The sequence below is a fragment of the Rattus norvegicus genome, chromosome X, assembly GCF_021556685.1.
Source record: "Rattus norvegicus strain SHRSP/BbbUtx chromosome X, alternate assembly SHRSP_T2T, whole genome shotgun sequence".
Taxonomy (NCBI): Eukaryota; Metazoa; Chordata; class Mammalia; order Rodentia; family Muridae; genus Rattus; species Rattus norvegicus.
In genome coordinates, this window is record NC_141554.1 from 20,862,922 (window position 1) to 20,888,868 (window position 25,947).

Genomic DNA, 25,947 nt, shown 5'->3' on the forward strand with positions numbered 1-25,947 from the left:
TTCACTGTAATTTTCGTACTGAAGACTTCAGTTTGACTTCCCACAACTTGAGCTCTGTGGCTGCTGGAGAGAAGATTCTCTTCCAGCGCACACTCGGGAACCTTTAGACTGTTTGTGAGCATCTGGAACAGGTCAGTTTCTATCACTGAGTTCACTGTCACCATATCCGGAGATGCTAGAATGCTGGTTGGTTAATTTTTATCATGGAACGCACTCCTTTGTCAGTTTATCCAGAGATGCTAGGAGCAACCAACCGGCAGCAGCATCTTCCTTATTTTTCCACAAATTGTCAAAAGTGTTATATCCAGACTCACCACTTGTGGATCAGGATAATCAGGCACATTTTTCTCCTTAAGTTTGTAAAATAGTTCATACCAGGAGCTTTCAGTAGTCTCCAACCTTCCAAGGGAAGCTTTAGTAACTGGAGGAGCTTTGGTTACTATACGTGCTGGCAAACTGGAAAGCCTATTTCAGACATTTAAGAAATTAATCCAGGGTTGGGGATTTAGCTCAGTGGTAGAGCGCTTGCCTAGCAAGCGCAAGGCCCTGGGTTCAGTCCCCAGCTCCGAAAAAAAAAAAAAAGAAAAAAGAAAAAAAAAAGAAATTAATCCTTGGGCTGGAGAGATGGTTCTCCAGCACTGACTGCTCTTCCAGAGGTCCTGAGTTCAAATCCCAGCAACCACATGGTGGCTCACAACCATCTATAATGAGATCTGATGCCCTCTTCTGGTGTGTCTGAAGACAGCAACAGTATACTTATAAGTAAATAAATCTTTAAAATAAAAAAATTAATCCTTGCAGGAAAGTGGTCGTACATACCTTTAATCCCAGCATTCAGAAAGCAGGTGGATTTCTGTGAGTTTGAGGCCAGCCTGGTTTACAGAGAGAGTTCCAGAACAGCCAGAGCTACACAGAGAAATCCTGTCTGGAGAAAACAAACTGAAACCGCATCATATACTTTCATTTCTCTAGAACCACTTGATGAACAGAATTTACATTTAATTATATATGTGTATGCATGCATTTATTGTTATATATGGGGTTTATTGGAATGGTTTATAGGCTGTGTTCCTGGTAGTTCCACAGTGCCTATATGGCAGAATCCTGAAGAAGTAACCTTTGAAGCCAATGAAGGAGCAGGGAGAGAGAGAGAGAGAGAGAGAGAGAGAGAGAGAGAGAGAGAGAGAGAGAACAAGCTTCCTTCTTTTATGTCCTTCTTGTAGGCTGCCCATAAAAGTAGTGGCCCAGGGGCTGGGGATTTAGCTCAGTGGTAGAGCGCTTACCTAGGAAGCGCAAGGCCCTGGGTTCGGTCCCCAGCTCTGAAAAAAAGAACCAAAAAAAAAAAAAAAAAAAGTAGTGGCCCAGATTAAAGGCGGATTGTCCTACCTCAAAAGATCCAAATTAAAAGTGGATCTTCTTGCTTCAGATAATTAAGAAAAATATTCCCTCACCAGTGTACCTAGTCACTTGGGTTTCAGTCGTTTGGATGTAGTCAAGTTGACAACAGAGAATATAGCCTTTGGAACCTTAAAACCCACGGAGCAACAGCAAGAGGGGAGTGTGGGGTAGCGATGCTGCACTTTTCTGATGTCGTGAGAGGGTGAACATGCAGGTTGTATGACAAGCCTGCCTGCACTGGTTGGGTTGCCAGCTTTACTGGCTGATTCACTGACAATCCATGGCACTGCTGTCGACCGGGCTATCAGATGCTGTGAACGGCTAAAGAACCAATCTGGCTTCTAAGAACCACATCTGGCCTGAGAGAATGTCTGGATGTGATACTGTGAAAGAAAGTAGAGTCAAGGAAACACTGAAAGAAACTCCATAGCTTCATTTGCTTCCAAAAAAATCCCTAATTTTGGAGGTCTCGAGGGCAAACAATTTAGAATTAGTCTCTCACTGGCTTTGCTAAAGATATCGTCTCTGAGTAGGGCTGCCAGATCACTTAAATTGTTGTCTGGCAAAGGTGCTTTGAAACTCCTGTCCCCTGCCCCATTTGGTATCTCAAATCACAAGGGCAAGCAACTTCCTGACATAAAGAAATGAGTCAGAAAACTTGCTAATCAGTAACTTTTCTTGAGATTTACAGACTCCAGCACACCAAAGAACCTTTAGTCAGTAACAGTTTACATGGAAAAACAGGCCACTGTGGAATTTATGACCATCCCAGCCCTCCTCAAACCAGAAAGATAACTTTCCTCAAATCTCTTAGTTGCCTTATACCTGCAGACACTAAGCAAAATGGTCTCCATTCGTGATAGTATCCTATCTTCTTTTGTTTGCTGACTTCCCAAATAGAGCTTTTTTCTTTGTTCCCAACCTGACTCTTTCCAGTCACGGGTAAATGAATGTGGGTGTTCTAATAGCAGAGGTAATCTTGGCAATTTCAGGCTGGCCGATCAAAGGGTATGGAGTCTCCAGCTAGGCAGCTATTTCTGGTGGCTGGTTGTCTACCTGGGCTTAAGCACATGATACTGAGCATTCCGACTCAATCCCTCAGGTAGTATTGTCAGTGGGATACTGAGACTGACTACCTGTTTATCTGACAAGCTGAGAGGAAGAATGAATGAGTCCCAGGTCAGCTGACACCAGCTAAGCTCCCTGACTCCTCAGATACCTATAAGGCTACAGACTATAGACCGATAGAATCCCAGTCTCTTTGAAGATTCCCAAAGAAGATCAGAAGATCTTGACTGCTTGACTCTTAGTGGGAATGAAAAAAGATAGACTTGTTATAGGAACCCAGCTTGACATGACCACAGCCATTTTAGGTATAACTTCATTGATAAAGCACAGGGCCTCAGCTTACTTTCCAAACCTATGGGATAAACAAAGCCATTAAGATAAGTCAGGCTCCAGCTGCATTTGAAGCAGAGGATGTTCTTATCTGGCATCAGTGGGAGGGGAGGCACTTGGTCCTGTGAAAGCTAGATGCCCCTGTGTAGGGGAATGCTAGGGTAATGAGGTGAGAGTGGGTGGGTAGGTGGGGGAGCACCCTCATAGAAGAAGCAGGGGAGAAGGGGTGGGATAGGGGATTTGTGGAGGGGAAACCAGGAGGGAGGATAACATTTGAAATGTAAATAAATAAAATAACCAATAAAAATTAAAAAAGAAAATCTGAAAAAAATCGTGAGCATTTCATGATAAGTACTGATGCCCAAATTATTTTAGACTGATATTTAATGAAATATATTTAGAAAAATAATTGATGTGCCGTACTGAAGTTAGTATAGAATGTAAACCCCCTCCTCCTGCTATACAGTGTAGTATCTCTTGCCATGCTAACACTAGAGTACAATGAAGTCTGGAAATCTGTAATAAATTGCACTTTGAGAAATCCTAGATCTTCCTAACTTTTCTGGTATATGTACATGTTACTGTGGGCTGTGTACATGTGCATGCACACGTGTATGCTAGAGGTCAATGTCGGGCATCTCCCTTGATTGTGATCCATTTTATTTTTAATTTTATTACATTTATTGTGCGTGTGTGTGAGCATATAGATATGTAGGCCAGAGTTGAGCATCTTCCTTGATTGATTTCGTAGTATTTAAATTTTTTTACTACATTTATTTGGGCTATGTGTGTACACACATCTACCAAGGTGCAGGTGTGGAGAACAGAAGACAGCTTACAGGAATGGGTTCTGTCTTATAAAAGCAAGTTCAGGCCTCCTGACACAACTCCAGCACTTTGTTGCTGGATGTGGCTTTTACATGGATGCCGAGAATGAGAATCTGAATTCAAGCCTTTACGCTAGCATAGCCGACACTTTACTGAGCCATCTCCACAGCCCCTTGCCCAATTCTTTGGTCTTTCCGCATTTTCTGCCTTTAGCAGCCAGTTCTCACACGCGGAGTTTTCCCTTTAAATCGGGGATCCACTGATAAGTAGCCCCAAGGTTTCATCATTCTGCTCCCTATTGTGAGGGCCTAGCTAGATGCTATGGCTGATGAATCATGATGTAAACGAGGAGCAACCAAATTGAACCACAGTAATCAAGTGACAGTGTGAGTGTCTAGAGAGAGCTATTGGGAGCTGACAATTTGTTCTCATCTAATCTCAGTCTACCTTAGGACATGGGTGGACATTGTCATTTATGAGACATTTCCTTCAGAGGTAGATGGAGAAAAGGGCTGACTGGCTGACAGCGTGATGGGGACAGCTTGAGGGAATAGTAGGCTGCCTAACGGCACAAGGGCTGTGTTTCAGTGAACTCAAACGGCTGCAGGGCACAGACGGATGCTACTATTGACTGACGTAGTGCGAATGAAGAAGCGAGTGATCTGAACGGACACCTGATGGCAGCGACCGACTTATTTTTTATTTGAATCAGATGACTGACTGAACACCTATATATGGCTCTAGATCCACCCTGGAAGTGAATGCTTGCTCTAGGTTAAAATATGACGGGCAGAATTGGGGTCGGACAAAACAATCCCTTTATGACTGGCTGACGACATGATTGGCTAGCACTATGACTGACAGGAGGTAGAGCCTGGAGCAAAGTCAACCATTGCTCCTGCGCAGGCGCAGCACATTGAATAAAAGCAGCGGGCACGGGCGCTCGAGACCACTCCTGGTGACGGGAGGTGCTGCTGCGCAGGCGCATGCTGAATAAAAGCAGCGAGCACCGGCGCTCGAGACCACTCCTGGTGACGGGAGGAGTCCAGTCACAGCTCCCCGGTTGGTCTGAGCGGGAGCTGCGGGCGGTGAGGAACGGCCAATAGACTGCGCGTCCCCGGCCACGCCCGCGCGCGCTCTCTTCTCGCGAGGCCTTTTAGGCCCGAATGTCGTTAGCTGTGGAGAAAGATGGCGGAAAATTTAAAAGGTGAAGCTGTGGTGGTAGAGACGCAAGCTACTGGCCCGGCCGAGTAGAATGGAGGGAAGGTGTCCAGGGTTCCGAGCCGGGCGTCCGGAGCCACGGAACCTGGAGCTAGAAGGCCGGCGCGGAAAACGTGGGGCCCGAGAGCGCGGGCCGGGCGCGCGGGCAGGGCGGGGCTGAGGGGAGGGGGCGCGTGCTTCGGCCGCGGGGGGCGCGGGGCTGCGCAGACTGCGCGCGGGGTTTCTCGGCCGCGCGCGGCTGGCCGGCGCGCCTACGCGCGTGAGAGAGTCCTGAAGAGAAGGTTGCGGCCACGCGCGGGAAAAGCGGCTCTCAGTGACCGTTACCCTTTCGGTTTCCACGGGAGACGCCGGAAGGGGAGGAAGAAGTGGAACGGACCCCCTTCTCAAAATGGGGGAACCGGCGACTCTAGGTGGGAAAGGGATCTCGGCCAGATGGGGGCAGGGTTTAGGGGTGGACGATTCTCCCCAGAAAGCGGGATTGGGGGCCTCGGTGAGGAGGGCAGGGCTCCTCCATGTGCAGGAAAAGAGGGGTGACTGTGCGTGTTGGGCGGGCTCCTCGGCAGTGAGTAAAGCTGTGAGCATAGATTCCACAAGTGTGAGCAGGAGCTCGGATGGGTAGGAGTGCGGCTGCGGTTAGTGCGCAGCCAGATGCTGGAGATGTTATTTTCAGGCCACTTCTCAGGGGTTTCAAAGGCTTTTCCAACACGGGTTAGAGGCTTTGGGCAAGGAAAGGCCTTGGGTAAAAGGATGAGTGTACACGCAATGAGTTTTTTGAAACTGTTTTGTATGTTCTTAGATTACAATCTAGAGTATCTTATTAGGATCGTTTTAGGTTTGAGTAGAAAGATGGAGTTGGTTATTGACAGCATACCCCTAGCATCAAGTGGTTTTGTGACATATTTGATTTTTAAAAATGGCTTCTAAAATTACGTTGAAGGGATGTGCTCTGAAGCAAAAAAAAATGTGTATATTTTAAATCTGTTTCGCTTGAACAATTTTGGTGACCCTCAAGAGTGTCAGCGACTTACCACATGTATTGTTTGCATGTTACCGAATTAAGAGCAGATCCCTTTAGATTGAGTTGTACTTTTAAGAGAAACGTGGGATGAGACAGCAAGTGATAATGCAGCCTGGAAAAATAGGCCTTGGGTATATAAAGTGGTCTAGAATAAGTCCAAGAAGCTTCCAGTAATGTAGTACCCCTCCACCCCCCGGACAGACTGGCTGTTCTGGAACTCAGATTGACTTGCCTCTGCCTTTCAAGTGCCCAGTCTAAAGCACCACTATGTCCACCTTAATGTAATGTCTTTCTACAGTCTTTATAATTCAAGAATCTAAAAAAAACATTGAACTAGAAGTCTTTCTGAAATTTGTCACTAATCATGGCAAGAGATTTTTACAAGTGGGATTATTCAGTGAGAATATTTATTTTAATATGAATAATCAAGGCTTTTGCTATAGATGTGTTTGCTATTAATGTGTTTTGATTATAGATGGCTTAACGTCCTAGACCCTGCCAGGAATTCGCCTAAAATTACTTGTGTAAAATTCCCAAATGTTTGATCCAAAATCCAGTGGCCCAGAAGTTTCAAGATAAGTGAAGACTTTACAGCAACACCTCTGGTGCCCTAGTGATTTTCGCCCTACCCTGCCTCCCTTAGTCAACGCACCCCACTGAGCTAGGAAGCTATTGTCTTTTCTTTTGCAAAGTGCAATGAGCATTGATTAAGGCTCTGACCTCAGGTAAGTTTGCTGGGAGCTTAAGGCCTTGGATGTTCTGGGAGTGGATCCCTTTATGGACTTGACAATTGCTACAAGCTCCACATCATCCTTGCTATTTCAGAGTTAGGGGGGTAGGGTTTGGAGTTGAAGATTCCCCCAGAAGAGGGCGTAGGTCCTCTGATCGGAGAACTGGACTCTTCCATGTGCACAGAAAGACAGGTTGGGTAACTTTTTCTGGTGTTGCCCTGAGATTTGAACATTAGGTTTCAAGGAATTGTCATTTCTTGTTACAGAGGATTTTAGCTTTGAGTAAGACCTGTGATTACATTTTTTTGTGGGTCTTTGGCCTTCTCATTCCAGGTTGCAGTGTGTGCTGTAAATCTTCCTGGAATCAGCTGCAGGATCTGTGCCGACTAGCCAAGCTTTCTTGTCCTGCCCTTGGTGTTTCTAAGAAGAATCTGTATGACTTTGAAGTTGAATACCTGTGTGATTATAAGAAGATCCGTGTAAGTCTGGGGTGTGTGTGATACTACACTGGAGGGGACCCTCTTTTCTACCCAACCCTCACATCTGTTTGCAAAGAGGATTTTTCTCTGATTCATCCTGGGGGAGAATGGGATGAATTGACCCTCTTATTTCTATTTTACAGGGAGGGAAATTAAGTGACTTTCTTAGAGAACAAGAGGCAGAATGAATCGTCAAATGCATGTCTATTTCCACCTAGAAATAGAATAGTTACAAAATTGAAATTCTATGCCTAAGAGTGGAAGATGACAACAGGTAGTAGAAACAGTTACTGATGCCACAGAAGTAGTAGCAGGTTAGAGGAGCCCACTGAAAGCAGCATGTTTAGTTGAAATGTAGCCTTCAGTTTCTTGTCTGTAAAATGGGAAGGACTAGAGTTGTGAGAATTAGTTATAGGGTGTGCCAGCTGCTCGGGACAATACCTGCTGCATAGTGAATGCTACAAAAATGTTAGCTGTTTTTTCCTTTCTTTTCATCTTTAGTTTTAGGCAGAGTTTTGCTATATTATGAGAGTTGGCCCCAAATTCAGAATCCTTCCTCAGTTTACTGAGTGATGGGGGTTACACAGATATATTCTCTTCTCCTTACTTGTATTCACTTTCGTGAATAGTTTAATAGTTTTCCAAAAACAACATAGCCAGGGAGCTACAGAGTGACATTTTAAACTGTCTTTTTTTTTTTCTTTTCTTTTTTTTCCGGAGCTGGGGACCGAACCCAGGGCCTTGTGCTTGCTAGGCAAGCGCTCTACCGCTGAGCTAAATCCCCAACCCCCATTTTAAACTGTCTTAAGGCTGACTCCCAGCAATTAAAGCCCCCCCCTAGCCCTGGGCAATATACTGCCTGGAAGAGTGAGAAGGGGACCAGACTGGTCAGCAGTGAATGGTTTCTGATGTGAATGGTTCAGATTCTGAATGTATTTAGTAGGGAGTGTGAGCAAAGGAGGAACCAAGAATAACAGCAGGAGTTTGGACCTGAGCAGCTAGGAAGAAGGAACAGAAGATAGAGCAGGAAGTAGTTTGGGGAGTTGAAATGAAGAGTAGGAATTTTAACAAATATTAAGGGAAGGGTAGAAATTGAACTTTGTAATCCTTGTGGTAGAGGGAGGGTGTCAGCATTTATGGTACCCTCGTGTCCCTGTCTGCCTAACAGGAGCAGGAGTATTACCTGGTTAAATGGCGTGGGTATCCTGACTCAGAGAACACCTGGGAGCCACGGCAGAATCTCAAATGTGTGCGCATTCTTAAGCAGTTCCACAAGGACTTAGAAAGAGAGCTTGTCCGGCGACACCGCCGGTCAAAGCCACCCAGGCATCTGGACCCAAACTTAGCCAATTACCTGGTGCAGAAGGCCAAGCAGAGGCGGGCACTGCAGCGTTGGGAACAAGAGCTCAATGCCAAGCGCAGCCATCTGGGGCGGATCACTGTGGAGAATGAGGTAGACCTGGATGGCCCTCCAAGGTCCTTTGTCTATATCAATGAGTATCGAGTTGGTGAGGGCATCACCCTCAACCAGGTAGCTGTTGGCTGTGAGTGCCAGGACTGTCTGTTGGCACCCACTGGAGGCTGTTGCCCTGGAGCATCCCTGCACAAGTTTGCCTACAATGACCAAGGCCAGGTGCGACTGAAAGCTGGGCAGCCCATCTACGAGTGCAACTCTCGCTGTTGCTGTGGCTATGACTGCCCAAACCGTGTAGTCCAGAAAGGCATCCGCTACAACCTCTGCATCTTCCGCACTGATGATGGCCGAGGCTGGGGTGTCCGCACGCTGGAAAAGATCCGCAAAAATAGCTTTGTTATGGAGTATGTGGGAGAGGTGAGGAGATGGGTCTGGGTATGTGTGTAGCTTTTCCCACTCCCTGTTTGTAATATGTGTGTCCCTAACTATGTACCTAAAACTCTTCTGCTTTCTTGTAAGAAAAGCCTAGGGTGTTGGTCTGAGTGCTATAGGGACATTGTTAATGGGGGCTGATGTTTGTACTGGGCACACATCAGCAGGACCATGCTGCCAGTTAAAAGAACACAGAAGTACTTCTGACCTAAGCTGGTTTCATAAGGGTGTATAGCAAAGCAAGTAGGAACTGAGCTCCAGGCAATTGTGGTCTGGGCATAAGGTTGCAGAACCTAGAAAGGCAAGTTCTCTCCTCATTTGTGAGTATTACAAACTGTGAATCTAAGGGAGCATGTAGGCTTCACTTGGATGGAGGTTGGGCAATATCCTCTAGGCCATTGGTTCTCAACTTGTGGGTTACTACAACCCTTTTGGGGATAGGATGATCCTTAGATAGGGTTTACCTAAGACCACTGGAAAATAGATATTCACATATTCTGATACCTATCAGTAGCAAAGAAAATAATTTTATGGTGGAGGGGAGTCACTACAATATGGAGAGCTGTTAAAGGGTCACAGCATTAGGAAAGCTTAAGAACTGACTTCCAGGTTACTCCGGGGAAAGGCTGGGTGGTACATGATGCAGGCTAGCTTTTGTAATTAACTATCCCCAGATCTTTGTAGTTTAACATGTTAGGAGTTAGTCTGCAGTGTTTTAAGGCAGTCTCCTCTTGGTAGCCCAGGTTGGCCTTGAGCTCACAGTCCTCCTGCTCTCCCCTCTTGAGTACTGGGCAAACATGTGCCCACCATCCCTAGTCTGGGAGTTGGTTTGCCTGGTTTGTGAACACTCTGATGTGGGTGTTTCAATGGATATACTGTTCACATAGTGACTCAAGCCCACTACTATTTTTACGCCCAACCCCTTGTGCCTTTCTTCTACCTTAGGGCCTTCTGGTCACCATCGACCTCAGCTTTTTGTAGTAAGGGACTGAAGGGGAAGGTGCTAAGGAGTCAAGACTACTTGTGGCTACTATCTATTGCCTGGAAGTTAGTCACTTTGGTGCCAGGGAGATGGATGGGTGGGTGTGTGGGTGTGGGTGTGGGTGTGTGTACATGTGTGTGTACATGTGTGTACACACGTGTACTTTAACTTTATGACCAGGTGTTAAAAAGGGTTCTGGATGAGCAACTAGCAGGTGTATGCAGCAGAAAATACCACATCATAAGGTGAGACACTGGGCATTTTTAGGATTGGACAGTTCTTTTATATATAGACAAATCTCATGTTCATCCTTGGACCTTTACTGTCTAAATGTGTGTTCTGTCATAATGACGTTGTTCATGTGTTTCCATAGGTCCCTCCTGGGTGTTATATGCTTGGACAGTGACAGCACTGGCCTGAGGATACATCTGAGGATGTCCACTTATATCAGTGACTGATGACTAGGAGAGGCTTCCATGAAACTAGAATAAAGGGTCAGGCCCTAGCAGGAAAGAGATTGTCTCAAGGTAGAACAGTCTACAATATAGTAGAGAAGAGTCTGGACAAGGGGATGGCGATTGTCTGCTAGAGAAAATCCACATGCCGGAAAGCCAGGCAGTTTAGAGCAAGAGGAAGGTGTAGATAGGAAGGGTTCCTGACAGAAAGTAGCGGGATCCTGAGCATCTGCAAGATCCTAAGAGATGTCTATATTCCATAGTGGCCCAGTGAGCTGGAGGAAGCATGAGGTCTCCATACTCTAGGTTTCTTCACCCCTGAATGATTTTGGACAGTTTAGTATGTAGACCTCTTTCTAGAAGAAGATGCTCTTAACCTGGGACCCCTGACAGTCTGAAAGGGGAGATGTCCAGACCCTCTGAGGGCTGATATTCCTAGAGGTCATCCCGAAGCCAGGCAGTATAATTGTATTGATCAAGGTAGAAGTAAAGCCTCTTACAGGAAGGCTCGGTCCCCTAGATTTAGGGTCCTTGTTCCTCCACTCTGAACATAGCAGAGTTCCCAGGAGCTCTCTGACCTTCCCATTCTCACCCATTCTCTGTTACTTCTTGACTTCTGTCTTGCCATGACCTTCTTAGGTCCAGACCTTCTCCTAGTACCCATAAACCTATGGATCCTCTTTCCATGTGGCCTCTGAAAGGCAGTAAGTACAAGTACCACCCCTCAGCAGCACTTTGTCTCTCTTGGTGGTTTAGGTTATTCTTCCTGTGAAGTACTTGAAAGCAGCCTTGTCAATGGTACTTGTGTTAGTATTTTAGTCCAAAATTTAGACAATCCAGATGTTCAAAAAGTAAAAGATCTTGAGACATGGTTTCTCTGTGTAGACCAGGCTGGTCTTGAATTCAGAGATCCGCCTGCTTTTGCCTCTCCAGTGCTGGGAATAAAGATGTGTGCCACCACTACTGGACTCTTTTGTTTTGGATAACCTGACCTGATTTATTGTCTTTGTACTTGGGGTTAGTGTTTATAGTTATGTGGCACTGTCTAGATGCTCCTAAGGTGCTATTATAATGAATCTACCGCTCTTCCCACCTAAGGAAGAACAGAGGGCCTCCTTTATGCTAAGCAGTACTCCTCCACTGAGCCACATCCTAACATGAAAGGTGCTGTGTAATTCAGAGTATCATTCCCAGTCTTGGATGCCAGTCTTTGAAGCCACTGATAGTTTGTATCAATAGTTTGTGACCTTTTGGACCTTTCTATGTTCTAGACTTTCTGTTTTCAAATTATTTCTAGCTTTACCAGTTAGGAAATACTAGAGAATACTAGAACATGCATTCTGTATATATTTTATCATCTCTGTAATGGAGGCAAGTTTTAATTGATTAAGTAATAGCATTTCATTACCAGCTTTTTGGGGGGGACACAGATAAAAGGGTGAAACTTAGATTTCAACAGGAAAAATGGTACTCCTTATAAAATCAACCCAAAATATTATTTCACACATAGCCTCTTTAGGTTTGAGAAAATAAAGGTCCAAAGAGGTGTCACGTAAAAAGTGGTCCAAGTTAACAAAGCTAGTAAAGTGGATGGTGGGAAATGCCTGTTGTTTAAACCCAGGCCTGCTGGCTTCTTCCCCCATGAGAAAGGAGGCACAGGGTAGGCTGAGTAGCACTGACTCATTTCATATCAACAGCCTTTTTTGTTTTAAAGTATATGAGTGTTTTGCCTGCATGCCTGGTGTTCAAGACCAGGAGTGGCCATAGATCTTAGGACTGGAGTTAAGAGTATTGAGTCAAAACTAGGTCCTCTAGAAGAACAGCAAGTGCTCTTAACCAGTGAGCCATCTCTCTAGCCCCTTGACAGCCTTTAAAAGAAAAAAAAAAAACCTGACAGCCTTTAAAAAAAAAAAAAAGACTTACTTCCTTAATATACATGAGTGCCCTGAGCATCAGATCCCATTACAGATGGTTGTGAGCCATCATGTAGTTGGCCGGGAATCGAACTCGGGACCTCTGAAAGAGCAGCCGGTGCTTTTAACCGCTAGGCTATCTCTCTAGTTCCCTCAACAGCCCTTTTAAACTGCCCAACTCCTAGACTGGCTTCCTTGACACTCTAAAGAGCCGCTAGAATGGAAACAGGGATGGGACATCACAGGAGACAAAGGAGAGCAGGTTAAGCCTGGAGGGTATGACTCATCCTTGTGAGACTGGAGCAGCAGGTAGGGACAACAGACAGAAAGATGGAGTGGGGGAGGATGTGGACATTCCTTCTGGTGGCTCAGAGAAGAGCTAGTATGCTGGTAAACTAGAGACTGGCTGGGTTCTGAGGGGCCGAAAAAAGACAGGCTCCAAGTGGTCATAGGGTTCTCAGGGAGATAGGAGGCCTACCTTAGCATACTTTGCCATACTATTAATAAGTATTTTGCTGTTGTTTCAGGAGAAAAAGCTTCACTGGTAGTGATGCCTTATTATGACCTGGGGCCCACTTTACAGGATGAATTTTGAGACCTATTTTACCTTACTTGTATGTATGAGCTCTCAAGCACATGAGCATGAAGGTGCTCATGTAATCTAGAAAAGGGGTTATCGTATCCCTTGAGCTTGAGTTCTAGTATTTGGGCTGTGTTTTGGTGACAGGATCTCAATTTTGCCCTGGCTGTCCTGGAACTGACTATGTAGACCGGGCTGATCTCAGACTCAGGGATCCACTTGCTTCTATCTCTTGAGTAATTGGATTAAAGGTTGTGTGTGAACAGGTCTGGCCAGGTTATAGGAATTTGTGAGCAGCCTGATGTGGGTACTCAGATCTAAACTCCGGTCCTCTGATAAGGCACTAAGTACTTTTAATCATTCCTGTAGCCCCAGCCCATATTTCTTAATTACTCCAGTGAGGTTGCCCTGAACACTGTTTTCCTAAACTATGTCTTACAGTGTACTGTGGGTGTCAAGATTCTAAGCTGCCTCTGTGGCCTGTGAGGGTCAGGAGTAGGCCTAAATTGTTAAACTTCCCCTATCAGACTGTGGCCTTTGTAAGCCCCGTGAACAATAACCTGGTATGCTAAGGGTATGTATTGCATGAGTAGAATGTGTGTGCAAGGTCCTGAGTTTGTCTACACTACCAAAACAAAGGACCTGAATGAGTGGAGAAATAAATTGCAGATGGGGAGGCCAGGTCCTTCAGGAATGAGCTAGAGTAGGGGGTAGTATGTAGTGTGGTCTGGAGAGGCAGAAGAGGCAGGTAGGTAGGGCGCTAATATAGCCTTCCTTGCTAGAAAACAGAAGTCATACCCAGAGGAGGGTAGATTTATAACAAGAACATGGTCACCAAACTCATAAGGTGCTAGGAAGGTCTGGGTCTGGTGTCATCTGGGAGGTGGACAGTGTCTTTGAGGAAGAGAGGGAAGGAAGAAGACAGGAACGGAGTGAATGTTGGAACTACGTAGAAGACTGCCTCTTGGGTCTTCTGCAAGACTGCAGAGGGTTTTCTGGGCCATAGAACAGAAGGAAAAATAGCAGTCAGCATGTATCTGCTGGGGTGTGCTCTGTTTGGGGCACTTGTCTGTCAAGAGTAGACATATGGAAGAAACCAAGGAGTGAGGGTACCCTGGGCTGAGGAGATGGCAGTACAGTATATGGGACCCAAGGAGAGGACTGTCAGGTGAAGGTGAGGATTAAGAAAAACCCATATCAACAGCATTTGGGAGGCATGTGCAGATCAGAGCTGAGAGGATGGTGGCAGTGGAGAGGAAATGTGGGAAGAAGTGCCTGCTGGGTCCAGCCTCATGTGTTAGTACCACAGTGTTGGGGCCTTCTCTCAGCTCTAGTTTGCTCTCATTTCCTCTCATGTTCTTCCTTTTTACTCTCACTTTATCTGCATTTTATCATTAGGTTTATTCTCAGCCTCTTTCTGGTTCTCAGGATTTGAGGATCTTGGCCTGGATTTTCTCTGAGGGCCTTGGTCTTCTCCAACCTGGATCTTTCAAACTAAGATTCTGTGTTTTTGTTTCTGCCTGTAGCTCTCTTGTCTGAGTCCCCTTTTCCATTCATTTAAGCCCATGTCCTCATTGTCCAGGGCCTCTTTTTTTCCCACGTCCTCTATGTCCTTGCCATCTGCATGACCTGCACTGGTCTCACTTCCTTGTCTTTGCTTTGTGCTGTCTCTTGCTGTCCTGCCCCGGGTCAGTCAGTTTCTCCTTGTCTCTTCCTTGCTCACTTTCTTGCCTGTTCTGGGTCTGTCTGTGTCTCTGTCCCATCTTGCTCTGTCCCAAGTATACATGTGAGGCTCTGGGACATCTCAGTGAACAGAAAGTGGAGGTCCTTACTTCCTTTCACAAACTGCACCTTGAAGTCACCTCTCCCCCTACCATTGGAAGCAAGATAGCTCCTGCCATCTCAGCTGGAGAAGGGGTGGGTGGTGGGCAGCCCTCTGCATCGCTCCTGTTCACTGTTCTCTTCCCAGAGGCCAGGTCAACATCTAGTTGGGGCTGGCTTTCCTGAACCTTCATGACCAAATCTTACCCCCCTTCTTCAGATTATTACCTCAGAGGAGGCAGAGCGGAGGGGCCAGATCTACGACCGCCAGGGCGCCACCTACCTCTTTGACCTGGACTACGTGGAGGACGTATATACCGTGGATGCCGCCTATTATGGCAACATCTCTCACTTTGTCAACCATAGTGTGGGTGCCTCCAGCAAGCGGGCAGGGGGTTGGGAGGGGCAGGCCAGGGCTCCTCCTTACCTTCCCACTGTTCTTTCTTGCCCAGTGTGATCCCAACCTGCAGGTGTACAACGTATTCATAGACAACCTTGATGAGCGACTACCCCGCATCGCATTCTTTGCCACAAGAACCATCTGGGCGGGCGAGGAGCTCACCTTTGATTACAACATGCAAGGTGGGGGTGGTAAGGGCCCCAGGGGCAGGGGCAGTGACATGGGGATGTGAGGACCCCACCCCAAGGCATATATGGGTCAGAGTAGACCAAAGGAAATTCTTTTGCTGGAGTTTTAAGATGTTCTTCCTGATTTCCAGCCTCCTTTTGGACCCTGCCCATGGCTTATGGGTTCCCATATTTGTGCCCCCTGAACCCCAAACCTGATACACTTATGCCACCTTCTTTCAGTAGTACTTGTGGGAGAGGATGTTTGGCTGAAGTGTTAAGGCATACCTCACTTCCGTCTTGAATGAATTCCCCTACCCCTCCTGACTCTAATCCTCCTTCACCTTACTTGTTCTGAGCCTCTGGATACCCTTGCGGTTTCTAGCCTGACCTCTTCTTGACTAAACTAGTCATCTCTGAGACACTTGGCAGATAGTGGGCAAGAGTTCAGGTACCTTTTTAATGCCCAGGTTGACCTCTATTCCGCAACCCTGCCTGACGTGACACTTCTGTTTCCATGTCAGCCTTCGTCCTCGCCAGACATCCCTCAAAGCCACTCATGAACAAATCCCTCTAGTGTTGTGCTCTAGTTCTAACCCCAATCCACCATCCCAAAGATCCTCTCCTAACTCAAATCTCAGACCTGCTCCAAACCTCAAGATCCCTGGGTCTTCTGATATAAGGGGTAGCAGGACCATTCATGCAGGTCTTCTAACAACCCCCCTTCCCTGGCTGTGACTTCACAGTGGACCCCGTGGACATGGAGAGTACCCGAATGGACTCCAACTTTGGCCTGGCAGGGCTCCCCGGCTCCCCCAAGAAACGGGTCCGTATTGAATGCAAATGTGGGACAACAGCTTGCCGAAAATACCTCTTCTAGCCCTGAGAAGTCTGAGGCCAGACTAACTGAAGGGGCCTGAAGCCACCTTCCTCTTCTCTACTGCTACCCTCTTGTCAAGAATGACCATCAATCAGAGCCTTGTCTGCCTCCACTTGTCCTCACCTGCCCCAACCTGCTCCAGGGTCAGGGCTGTTGTGAGGACTAACTCCCGGTACCCTTTCCCTGTTCCTTTCCCCTATCCAGGCCCATCAGGCATTGCACTTAAAACTCCCAGCCCCATTTTCAGAAGCATATTTTTCACATCAGGATTCCCTAGATTTGGAATTCATGTCAATGGAGGTCCAAAGACTGAAAAGACTGAGCAACTCAGCCCCAAAGCAGATTTTTTTCTCTGCAGCTCTATGTAGTTAGTTCAGGCTGGCGTTGGACCTTTAATCCTCCTGTCTCAGCTTTCCTCATGATGAAATTATAGGTGTAAACCCAGCTAATTGTATCTGCTAATTTTCTAATTGTATCTGCTTCAGCTCTGAGCCCGAGTGACCTGTTGCAGGCCTCTTCACTGCTCTATGAGGAAGCAACCCCTAGGCAGACAGACATCAGAGCTGAGATACCAGCCCAACATCAAACTGGATCAGCAACCACGGGGCCTTTGTACTCATGAAAGAAAAGGCAATCTCCAGAAAGGCTGATTCTGCTCATTGTGCTTTTAATGCTGGCTAATACTAACCTTAAGACGCATAGGGTTGCAAAGAGAGTTGCAGGTCTGAAAAGTAGTTGCCCAAATCCCATCAGAATGGGAATGAAGTAAATACCTCTTTGAAAGCCCCTCAGAAGGGTTAGAACTAAGTTTTACCATCAGGAAGTAGAGTGCTGGGCTTACTGGAAACCCAGCCATGGCATTTGATGGCCACTAGAATTAGAAGCTGGAACCAAGATCTAGGTATTCTGTAGAAAGCACTTAAAAAGACAATAACGTGCATCGATTAGAAGGTGATGTGATGCCAGGCACTTGGTAGAGCACCTGGTCCATATGGATTGTCTCAGGGAAGCCTTGAAAACCACAGAGGTGGAGCCCAGGAAAAAGCCCATGTGACAGAAGGCAATGTCTAGGCCTAAAATACTTGTCAGCTCCAAGTATTCACCTGGGTCCACTTGTCTCAAAGTTAACTGCCTAGAGTTGTACAAAAGGCAAAGATTCTGATGGCTGCCTTGTCCCCTGCTTCCCCACCTCCAGGAAGCTTTTCCTGAGTTCCTATACCCAGAGTACCCCTTTGTGAAACTCTGTACCCTGCTACCAGATGCCAGGTCTGTGTGTGTATTTTGTATATATGTGTCCTGCCCACACTCCCCAGGCTGACCTTCAGGCATGGACTGAATCTGGTTTTCTGTGTACCCTCCTCAGCCCTCTCTAGCCTGGAGTGCACACCAATAAACTTTGTTGTTGAATTAATAAGCTGGAGATATGAGAGTTGAGGTCTTGATAACTAGGAAGTGAGAGAGGTTAACTGGGGTTGCTCTAGAATGTGGTCAGAGAGGCTTGAGTCATCTGACTGTCATGATCTTCCTACTTGGGGCCCCTTATAAAGTGGTCTAAACACTTGAACAAATAGTCCAGCCTTTTCTAAATTTATTAGTTGCCACAAACAAAAATAACTACCTGAAGAAATAGATAAAGTGGAGTTCAATATGCTAAATTCAAGCTGGGCCCTTAGTAAATTTTCAACTTAAAGCCTACCTGGTGCATTTGAAAAGGAAATACTACACAAAATTTTTCTGCCAATATTTACTGAGCAACTATATATGCTAAACACACTGCCTCATGTTTGGTTTTATCATGTGATCCACTGCTTGTGTTGTGCTCAGAGATTCTGTTCTGTAGGTGACAGTCTCAAACAGCCTTATACCATATGACAAAAGACATTCAAAACCCAGATCTTAGACCCTGCATTCACACTCAGATATACACCTCTGTATAGTTCATAGCCCTTATGCCTGGATAGTACATTCAAACTTTGCTGTATTCAGACTCCCAAACAGTTCCCAGACCTCACATGCTGCTAGGGATTTGGTCCTCAAATAGAACTTGGCTTCTGTCTTCTGTGAGAAGTTATATAGACATTTCTTTACAACTCTTCAGCAAACTCACAATCTGGGCAGTAGACCCTCAAATGACACACTGAAAATAGGAGTTAACAAACTGATTTCCAGGACACAGATCCTCAAAACACCCCAGAAATAGCAAAAACTTGGGAAGAAACTTCATACTGGTCAGAAACCTCAGTCCTTAGAAACAGACTTCTAATAAGCAAACCTCATACTCTGACCAAAATTCCCCCAAATCAGAAGTGCTTTAACACTGGAAACAACAGCTGAGGGATGTCAACAGCAGGTGTTACAGGGAACTGCAGGTTTATGCTTGGAACATAGGTAAAGCACCTGGGAGGCTTTACACAGTAGGTGGACGATAGTGGAAAACTATCAAACTATCAAGTGCCAGGAACAGATTCTGCAACTGCTCGGAAAAAAAGACAGCTTGTATTACGACAAAAAACTTACTCACTGATACTGGCTCAAAACTTTATAAAGACTCGTGAGAGTCTCATATTTCACAGAATTAAGACTTACATACTAAGTACAGAGGGTCAATCACCTCGGGAAATGCACCCACTGTTGCCTATGCACCCATTAAAAGCTCAGATAGCTGACTACATGAAACCCCTACTAGATCAAGTATTTCATGGGACTGAGACCACCCAAAAACATATATCTCATCTGGCAACATATCCTGAGTGGTCAAGAAACTCGAATCAGCAAGCTTAGGGGCCATATACCTAAGACACTAGCCATTAGATAGCTTAGAGACCTCAATTTAAGTACAATCATCCTAATAGGTCATTGAACAAACCGAATATTATGTCAATTCAAATCCCTCAAAACCATCCAGGGGTTAAGAAGTAAGTTTTAGAACATGGACTTCAAAATAGAATTCAGAGACCACACTGGATGTATATATAGAACACAAAATTCAGATACTTTAAATGGTAAGATGCATCATTTGAGACCTTACAGCTAGAACATGAACATACTGGTAGGGATCTTACTCCTGGTGACATACTAAAACAGCTCAAAGAACTCAAATTCTAGGAAATACTCCAAAGGACCTCACAGCCTGTGGTATACAAATCAAAAACCACTGAAAACGGGATGCAAATGCACAAACATTTCAGAGGAATAACATCCAGGGCCACATAGCAACAAATTAACCATAGATGCCAATACCTGGAACAAAGAGCCATAGTCAACCAGGCATGGTGGCACATGCTTTTGTAATCACAGTACTTGAGAGACTGAGGCAGGAGGACTGTAAATTCCAGAGCAGCCTGAGCTACATAGACCAGGTCTCATTAAAAAAGGAAAAAAGAATAAAAAGAATGGTCTTTTAACTCTGAAACATATTCCCAGACTTTAAAATCTCTGATAAGACATTTTTGCTTATGTTACAGAGTGTTAGTAATCTGGTATGTGAGGTATCTAATGCTTTAAATCTTTATTAGAGATATATAGGGCCAGGAATATCAGAAACCGTTCCTATGCTATATAAAACACAGCCTCAAAGAGGCGATAAAGCTCACTCGTCACGTCATACTACAACCCAGAGTTGAGAGACTGCTATCATCACACATGATCATGGAGCTCCCAACCAGGGGCAGACATGCCTTAAGCTACAATAGTGTATTTACAGAAACAAAATTTTATATTTCTCCAGGTCAGAAAAGTGATAAAGTGGGGCTGGAGAGATGACTCAGTGGTTAAGAGCACTGAGTGCTCTTCCAGAGGTCCTGAGTTCAAATCCCAGCAACCACATGGTGGCTCACAATGGGATCCGATACCCTCTTCTGGTGTGTCTGAAGACAACTACAATGTACTTATATATGATAAATAAATAAATCTTAAAAGAGTGATACGCGGGGTTGGGGATTTAGCTCAGTGGTAGAGCACTTGCCTAGGAAGCGCAAGGCCCTGGGTTCGGTCCCCAGCTCTGAAAAAAAGAACCAAAAAAAAAAAAAAAGAAAGAAAAAAAAGAGTGATACGCTTTAGTAGATATCATGGAAATCAAAATGTAGGGTAGGCTCTGTGATACACACCTGTAGTCATCTAGTCAGGAAACTGAGGCAGTAACATTGCTCGAGATTTTAAATCCAGCATGGGCAACATAGCAAGACACTGTCCATAGCAAGAACAGAATACACTGCATGGTCTTGTTTATGTATAAATGACTTGGATATAGGCATGAAAACTATAATTTTGCTTTTTTAAGTCAACTTGACTAAGTGCCTTAGGGATAATTTACCCCTGTAGGAGGCCTACATTCAGTGCCTTAACTGTTCCTTCTTCCTCTACCTTTGAAATGGATGGCATTCCATCAGTCACTATCTTTTTCCTCCCTTAGCATCTTCCTATATCCATCTTTCTACATCCATCTATTTCTGTCTCTAGCCTCTTGGATTTGTTACCTTTTCCCTTTTTTTCTTAAGATTTATTTATTATGTACACTGTGGCTGTCTTCAGACATACCAGAAGAGGGCATCAGATCTCATTACAGATGGTTGGGAGCCACCATGTAGTTGCTGGGAATTGAACTCAGGACCTCGGGAAGAGCACTCAGTACTCTTAGCTGCTGAGCCATCTCTCTAGCCCTTGTTACCTTTTCTTGTTCTGCTTCCACCACTCTATCACCTCTGACTCTCACCTTTATGCTTCCCTCATATGTGATCATGCTGGGCCACCCAGATACTCTAGGATAATTATCCCTTCTCAGGATACTTAATCATATCTACAAAATCCCCTTGCCATGTCATTTGGTGTAGCTACAGGTTCTGGGTGACTGTGCATGCTACTCTAGCCTGTCTCTGTTCTTCTTCTGTGCTGTGTCCCAGAGTTTTCAATCACTTAGAACTAAGCTCTCTTATGTGCTAGTGAGTTTAGTTCTAAGTGATTAAAGACCCTAAGGATGTTTTGGTATATGTCCCAGGATGTGTATGTGTGTGTGCATTCTTTTTGTATGTCTGTGAGTAGGGAAGTATGCGACTTGGAAAAATCATTGCTTCATGTGAGGTCTGCAAGCTGTTTGTGTGTGTGTGTCTCTGGTGGCCAGGTAGCAGTAGCATGAAGATTTCCCAATCTCTGGAACCTGCAGCTATGCTAATTGACATGGTTAGGGCAACAGGAACAAAGATATCAAAGATATTAGAATGCTGCAGCCTGGGAACTTCACACCTTGGCACATCAATCCTATAAGCCCAGAACACACACACACACACACACACACACACACACACACACACACACAGAGAGAGAGAGAGAGAGAGAGAGAGAGAGAGAGAGAGAGAGAGAGAGAGAGCGCAAAGGGAAACACATTATTAGACATAAAGCCACAAGCAAGTCAAGTTCTTACAAATGGACACATAACACCACTGAACAAGACCTGACCCCCTTGACAAATGCATACAAAGAGATAAGATACTCGGCTATGATTCTATACTCACAGACTACAAACTTCAGGGAGAAAGGAGAATTTAAAAAGAGACTCAAATTCTACAACATGGAGAGACAAAGAAGTTGAGATTTTACATGAAGGATATTCACCCTGAATAAATAGAGACTTGACAATCTGGGATAGATATAAGCATGTCAGAATCCTTACCACCTGACATAGATACTTACAAAGCAGAGATTTCAAATCCATAACCAAGTCACAGACCTCACATGCAAGAAAAGGAGCCAGAAACATTGTAAATCTGAGGGTTTTTTTTTTTTTTGGTTGTTTTTTATTTTCCAAGTCAGTTTCTCTGTGTAGCCTTAGCTGCTCTGAAACTCACTCTGTTGACCAGGCTGACCTCCAACTCAGAAATCTGCCTGCCTCTGCCTCCTGAGTGCTGGAAATAAAGGCATGTGTCACCACTGCCCCCATGATCTGAGATCTTATAAAATACAGCTATACCGAGATTAGAGAGGAGCTGGGAAATAGCTCGGTAGTTAAGAGTGCATGCTGCTCTTTTTTACAAAGAACTTTAGTCCCAGCACTGACATGGGAATAACACCTGTAACTTCCAGTTCCTATGTCTTCTGGCCTTTCCAGCACATACAGACATGTGAACATACACACAGGCAAGACCTATAGATCTTCATGTATGTATATGCGTGTGTATACACACACACACACCAGTGTTTGCCTGTGTCTTAGGATTTTATTGCTGTGAAGAGAGACCATGACCACAACTCTTTATAAAGGAAACATTTAATTGAGGCTGGCTTACAGTTTCAAGGTTTAATCCATTATCATGGCAGGAAGCATGCAGGCGGACATGGGGCTGGAGAAGATTCTGAGAGTTCCACATCTGGATTGGCAGGCAGCAGGAAGTGAACCGGCTTGAGCTTCTGAGACCTCAAAGCCACCCCTAGTGATACACCAGTCCTCTAACAAAGCCACACCTATTCCAACAAGGTCACACCTCCTATAACCAACCATTTATACAGGAGTCTATGGTTGTTATACCTATTCAAACCAGCACAGCCTATATGTATATGTCTGTGTACCACATGCATGCTTTGCCCACAGAAGTCAGAAGAGGGTATTAGATCTCCAGGAACTGCAGTTACAGATGGTTATGAGCTGCCATGTGGATTCTGGGAACAGGGGTCCTCTAGAAGAGCAGCCAGTGCTCCTAACCACTCTCTCTGATCCATCTGCCCAGCCCATAAATCTTTTCTTAAAGATTTATTTTATTTATATGAGTACACTGTAGCTTTTTTCAGACACACCAGAAGGGGGCATCGGATCCCCATTACGGATGGTTGTGAACCACCATGTGGTTGTTGGAATTTGAACTCAGGACCTCTGGAAGACCAGTCAGTGCTCTTAACTGCTGAGCCATCTCTCCAGCCCTAAATAAATCTTTTTAAAACAAAGAGCCTGCCTTCAGAGATAAATCCCCAGTTCTCAAAATGGTCAGAAGTCTTCAAAAGTCAAGGTAAAGGGGCTGGGGATTTAGCTCAGTGGTAGAGCGCTTACCTAGGAAGCGCAAGGCCCTGGGTTCGGTCCCCAGCTCCGAAAAAAAGAACCAAAAAAAAAAGTCAAGGTAAATAAACCACAAAGACCCTAAATGACTTCACAGCCTAGACACTTCCATACCAACATGTGCCTGGTACAAAAGTTTATCATTTATCAATATACTTAAAGATACATTCCCAAGCCTCAGAGATCTGACAACATGAACTACACATGTCCCAATAGTTCAGGGGACATCCATGAAGAGCTTAGGAGACCAAACTGGTATGTGTGGGATTAGGTCTGATACCCAAAAGTGCAGGAAAAAGCTTTAGAGAACATGTACCTAGGTCAGACTTTCATGACTACATGCTCAAGTGGTGTGAAAATACCCTCAACACAGAGAAAAGGCACCACAATTTATTGTCCTTTCACCAGTGAATACATCGGACATTAACATTATCCAACATCCCTAACAAGTAGTTCAGGAAATTCACATTTTGGAATCCATATCAACAGAGGAATGTCCAATTTGTTTATTTTAGGGGGCAGTTTTTCCTATTATTTATTTATTTTTTGATTTTTCAAAACAGGAGTTCTCTGTGTAGCTCCAGCTGTCCTGGGAACTCACTCTGTAGACCAAGCTGGCCTCGAACTCACAGGGATCTGCCTGCAGAGACCAAAACCAGCAAAGATACATGCCCTGTACACCCAACCAACTTAATCAGTGACCATACTCCCCTAATGTATGGACCCAAAAACACCAGGGACTTTATATTCTAGGATATAGCCTTAAAGATCTGACAGATGTCTCACACTCTCATTTATCTGCAAATGGATCCAAGAATATACAGTATCCAGTACATTCCTATGTGTGAATCAGAACTCATACCCTGAGATATGGACCAACAAAGAAGTTATAGGTTTCACAGCTTGAACATATGTGTCAAGAACCTCAGAGGCTACAGACAGTTCAGAGTCCAAATATTATTTGATATCCTGGCATCAGATTGGTTAGGGAACTAAAGTCCTAGAATATGTGACTACAGACAGATTGGGGGTCTGCTCATAGGCCCACGAAGAAAGCAGACTTCAAAGTCAAGGTTCTGAGAAATAGATCAAAAGTTCACATCCAGGGATTCATTGTACAATGCAGAGCTATATAACCCCTGAAATACCCACAAACAGAACAGGTCTCCTGGAATGTACAACCATAGTCATGTCAGAGACCTCCCCAACCAGGAAAATGCCAGAAACAGATCCTAGATCTGCCACCTTGTAATCTAGATCCATAAACAAATAAATCATGAAGTTCATGCACTGAGACACTTTCCAGGAAACAGGAGAGGCCTCAGAACAGAAATCATTTCCCTCTAGCAAGGCAGTAGTGGTGCACAGAGACCTTTCATCTCAATACTCAGGAGGGCAGATGTAGGTGGATCTCTGTGAGTTCGAGGCCAGCCTGGTCTACAAAGGAGGTTCCAGGACAGCTGGAGCTATACAGAGAAATCCTGTCTTGAAAAATCAAAAATAAATAAACAAATAATAAAAGGAATAAGGGCTGGAGAGATGGCTCAGCGGTTAAGAGCACCCGACTGCTCTTCCAGAGGTCATGAGTTCAATTCCCAGCAACCACATGGTGGCTCACAACCATCTGTAAAGAGATCCGATGCCCTCTTCTGGTGTATCTGAAGACAGCTACAGTGTACTTATATATAATAAATAAATAAATCTTTAAAAAAAATAAAAGGAATAAAATGTCCCCCCTAAATGAGACTAAACAATTTGGACATAATCCCCAAAATTCAAATAGCTCAGGTACTGTACTATTACCCACACACATAGCTCATCTTAGAAGCTTTACATACTATGATACATGCGTAGCAGTCGTTTAGAGATCACAAATTCTGGGGTACCCACCAAACATTCAAAACCCTCTCAGTCTAGTCCACATCAATGCACAGAGAGTGGAGCTTCACCCCAGGGAATACACGCGTGTAATTGAGCTCACATCCTGAGATGTACACTAGCAGTCATGCAGAGACATTAATACCTAGAATGGCGTATTCATTTCCTACTTCTGCAATAAGAAGCCACAACCTTAGAGCCACAGAACACGAATTTCCTTACCTTTCTATCATCAGAAGCCAGAAGGTGTCAAGATCAAAATATTAGCAGGACTTCATTTATCCTAGAGGCCTGTTGGGAGGGTTTTCCCCTGGCCTTCTTGATTCAGAGTTCATCATGGAGAATCCAGTTCCCCAAACATACCCCCTATACTCCCAGCTCACTGTCTATCCTCCATTCTCAAGGCAGCAGCATTTCATCTTCAGATCTCTGTTTCCTCTCCAGTCCCTTTCTCTGCCTGCTTCTTTCTGTCTGGATGACCCTACTTATCTTTTCTCACTTGACTCACAGACCTTCTCCTGGTCCTCCTGTTGATACCTTCCTCTTATAATATTTGTATTCATGTTGGACCACCCAGAGGATCTAGGATCATTTTCCCTTCCCAGTGGGTTCCAGGTAAGATTAGGAAGTAGGTGTCTTTAGAGTACTGTTTTCTGACCACCAAGAGCGCACGCGCGCGCACACACACACACACACACACACACACACACACACACACACACACACAGAGCCTAGCACAGATTTTACATTGTGATACATCAAGGTCACCTTGGAAATCCAGGATCATTTCCCGTCTCAAGATTATCTCACTTTGTCAAACTGGGCGGTACTGGTCTACCCCTCTAATCCCAGCATTCCAGAGGCAGGCAGATTTCTTTGAGGAAGCCAGCCTGATCTACAGAGCAAATTCTAG

General features: G+C 45.0%; 1 protein-coding gene across 2 annotated transcripts; it reads left to right on the plus strand.

Annotated features, from left to right (window-relative positions):
- The first annotated feature begins 4,645 nt into the window (after positions 1-4,645).
- Suv39h1 (SUV39H1 histone lysine methyltransferase) lies at positions 4,646-17,539 on the plus strand. Of its 2 annotated transcripts, none has more exons than NM_001402447.1 (6): positions 4,646-4,831; positions 6,928-7,073; positions 8,242-8,904; positions 14,891-15,037; positions 15,123-15,252; positions 15,984-17,539. In NM_001402447.1, the coding sequence occupies exons 1-6, from the start codon at positions 4,813-4,815 to the stop codon at positions 16,115-16,117; spliced, it is 1,239 nt and encodes a 412-aa protein (NP_001389376.1). In that variant the 5' UTR covers positions 4,646-4,812; the 3' UTR covers positions 16,118-17,539. The 2 variants fall into 2 exon arrangements, with proteins under 2 accessions (NP_001389376.1, NP_001100426.1); NM_001106956.2 differs by having other exon boundaries at positions 4,763-5,255.
- The last annotated feature ends 8,408 nt before the right edge of the window (positions 17,540-25,947 follow it).

Coding starts and splice junctions, on each gene's coding strand:
- Suv39h1 (NM_001106956.2), top strand. CDS start 5,234: ATGGGGGAACCGGCGACTCTAG. Junction 7,074..8,241: donor GTGATTATAAGAAGATCCGT/GTAAGTCTGGGG, acceptor TCTGCCTAACAG/GAGCAGGAGTATTACCTGGT. Junction 8,905..14,890: donor TTATGGAGTATGTGGGAGAG/GTGAGGAGATGG, acceptor CCCCTTCTTCAG/ATTATTACCTCAGAGGAGGC.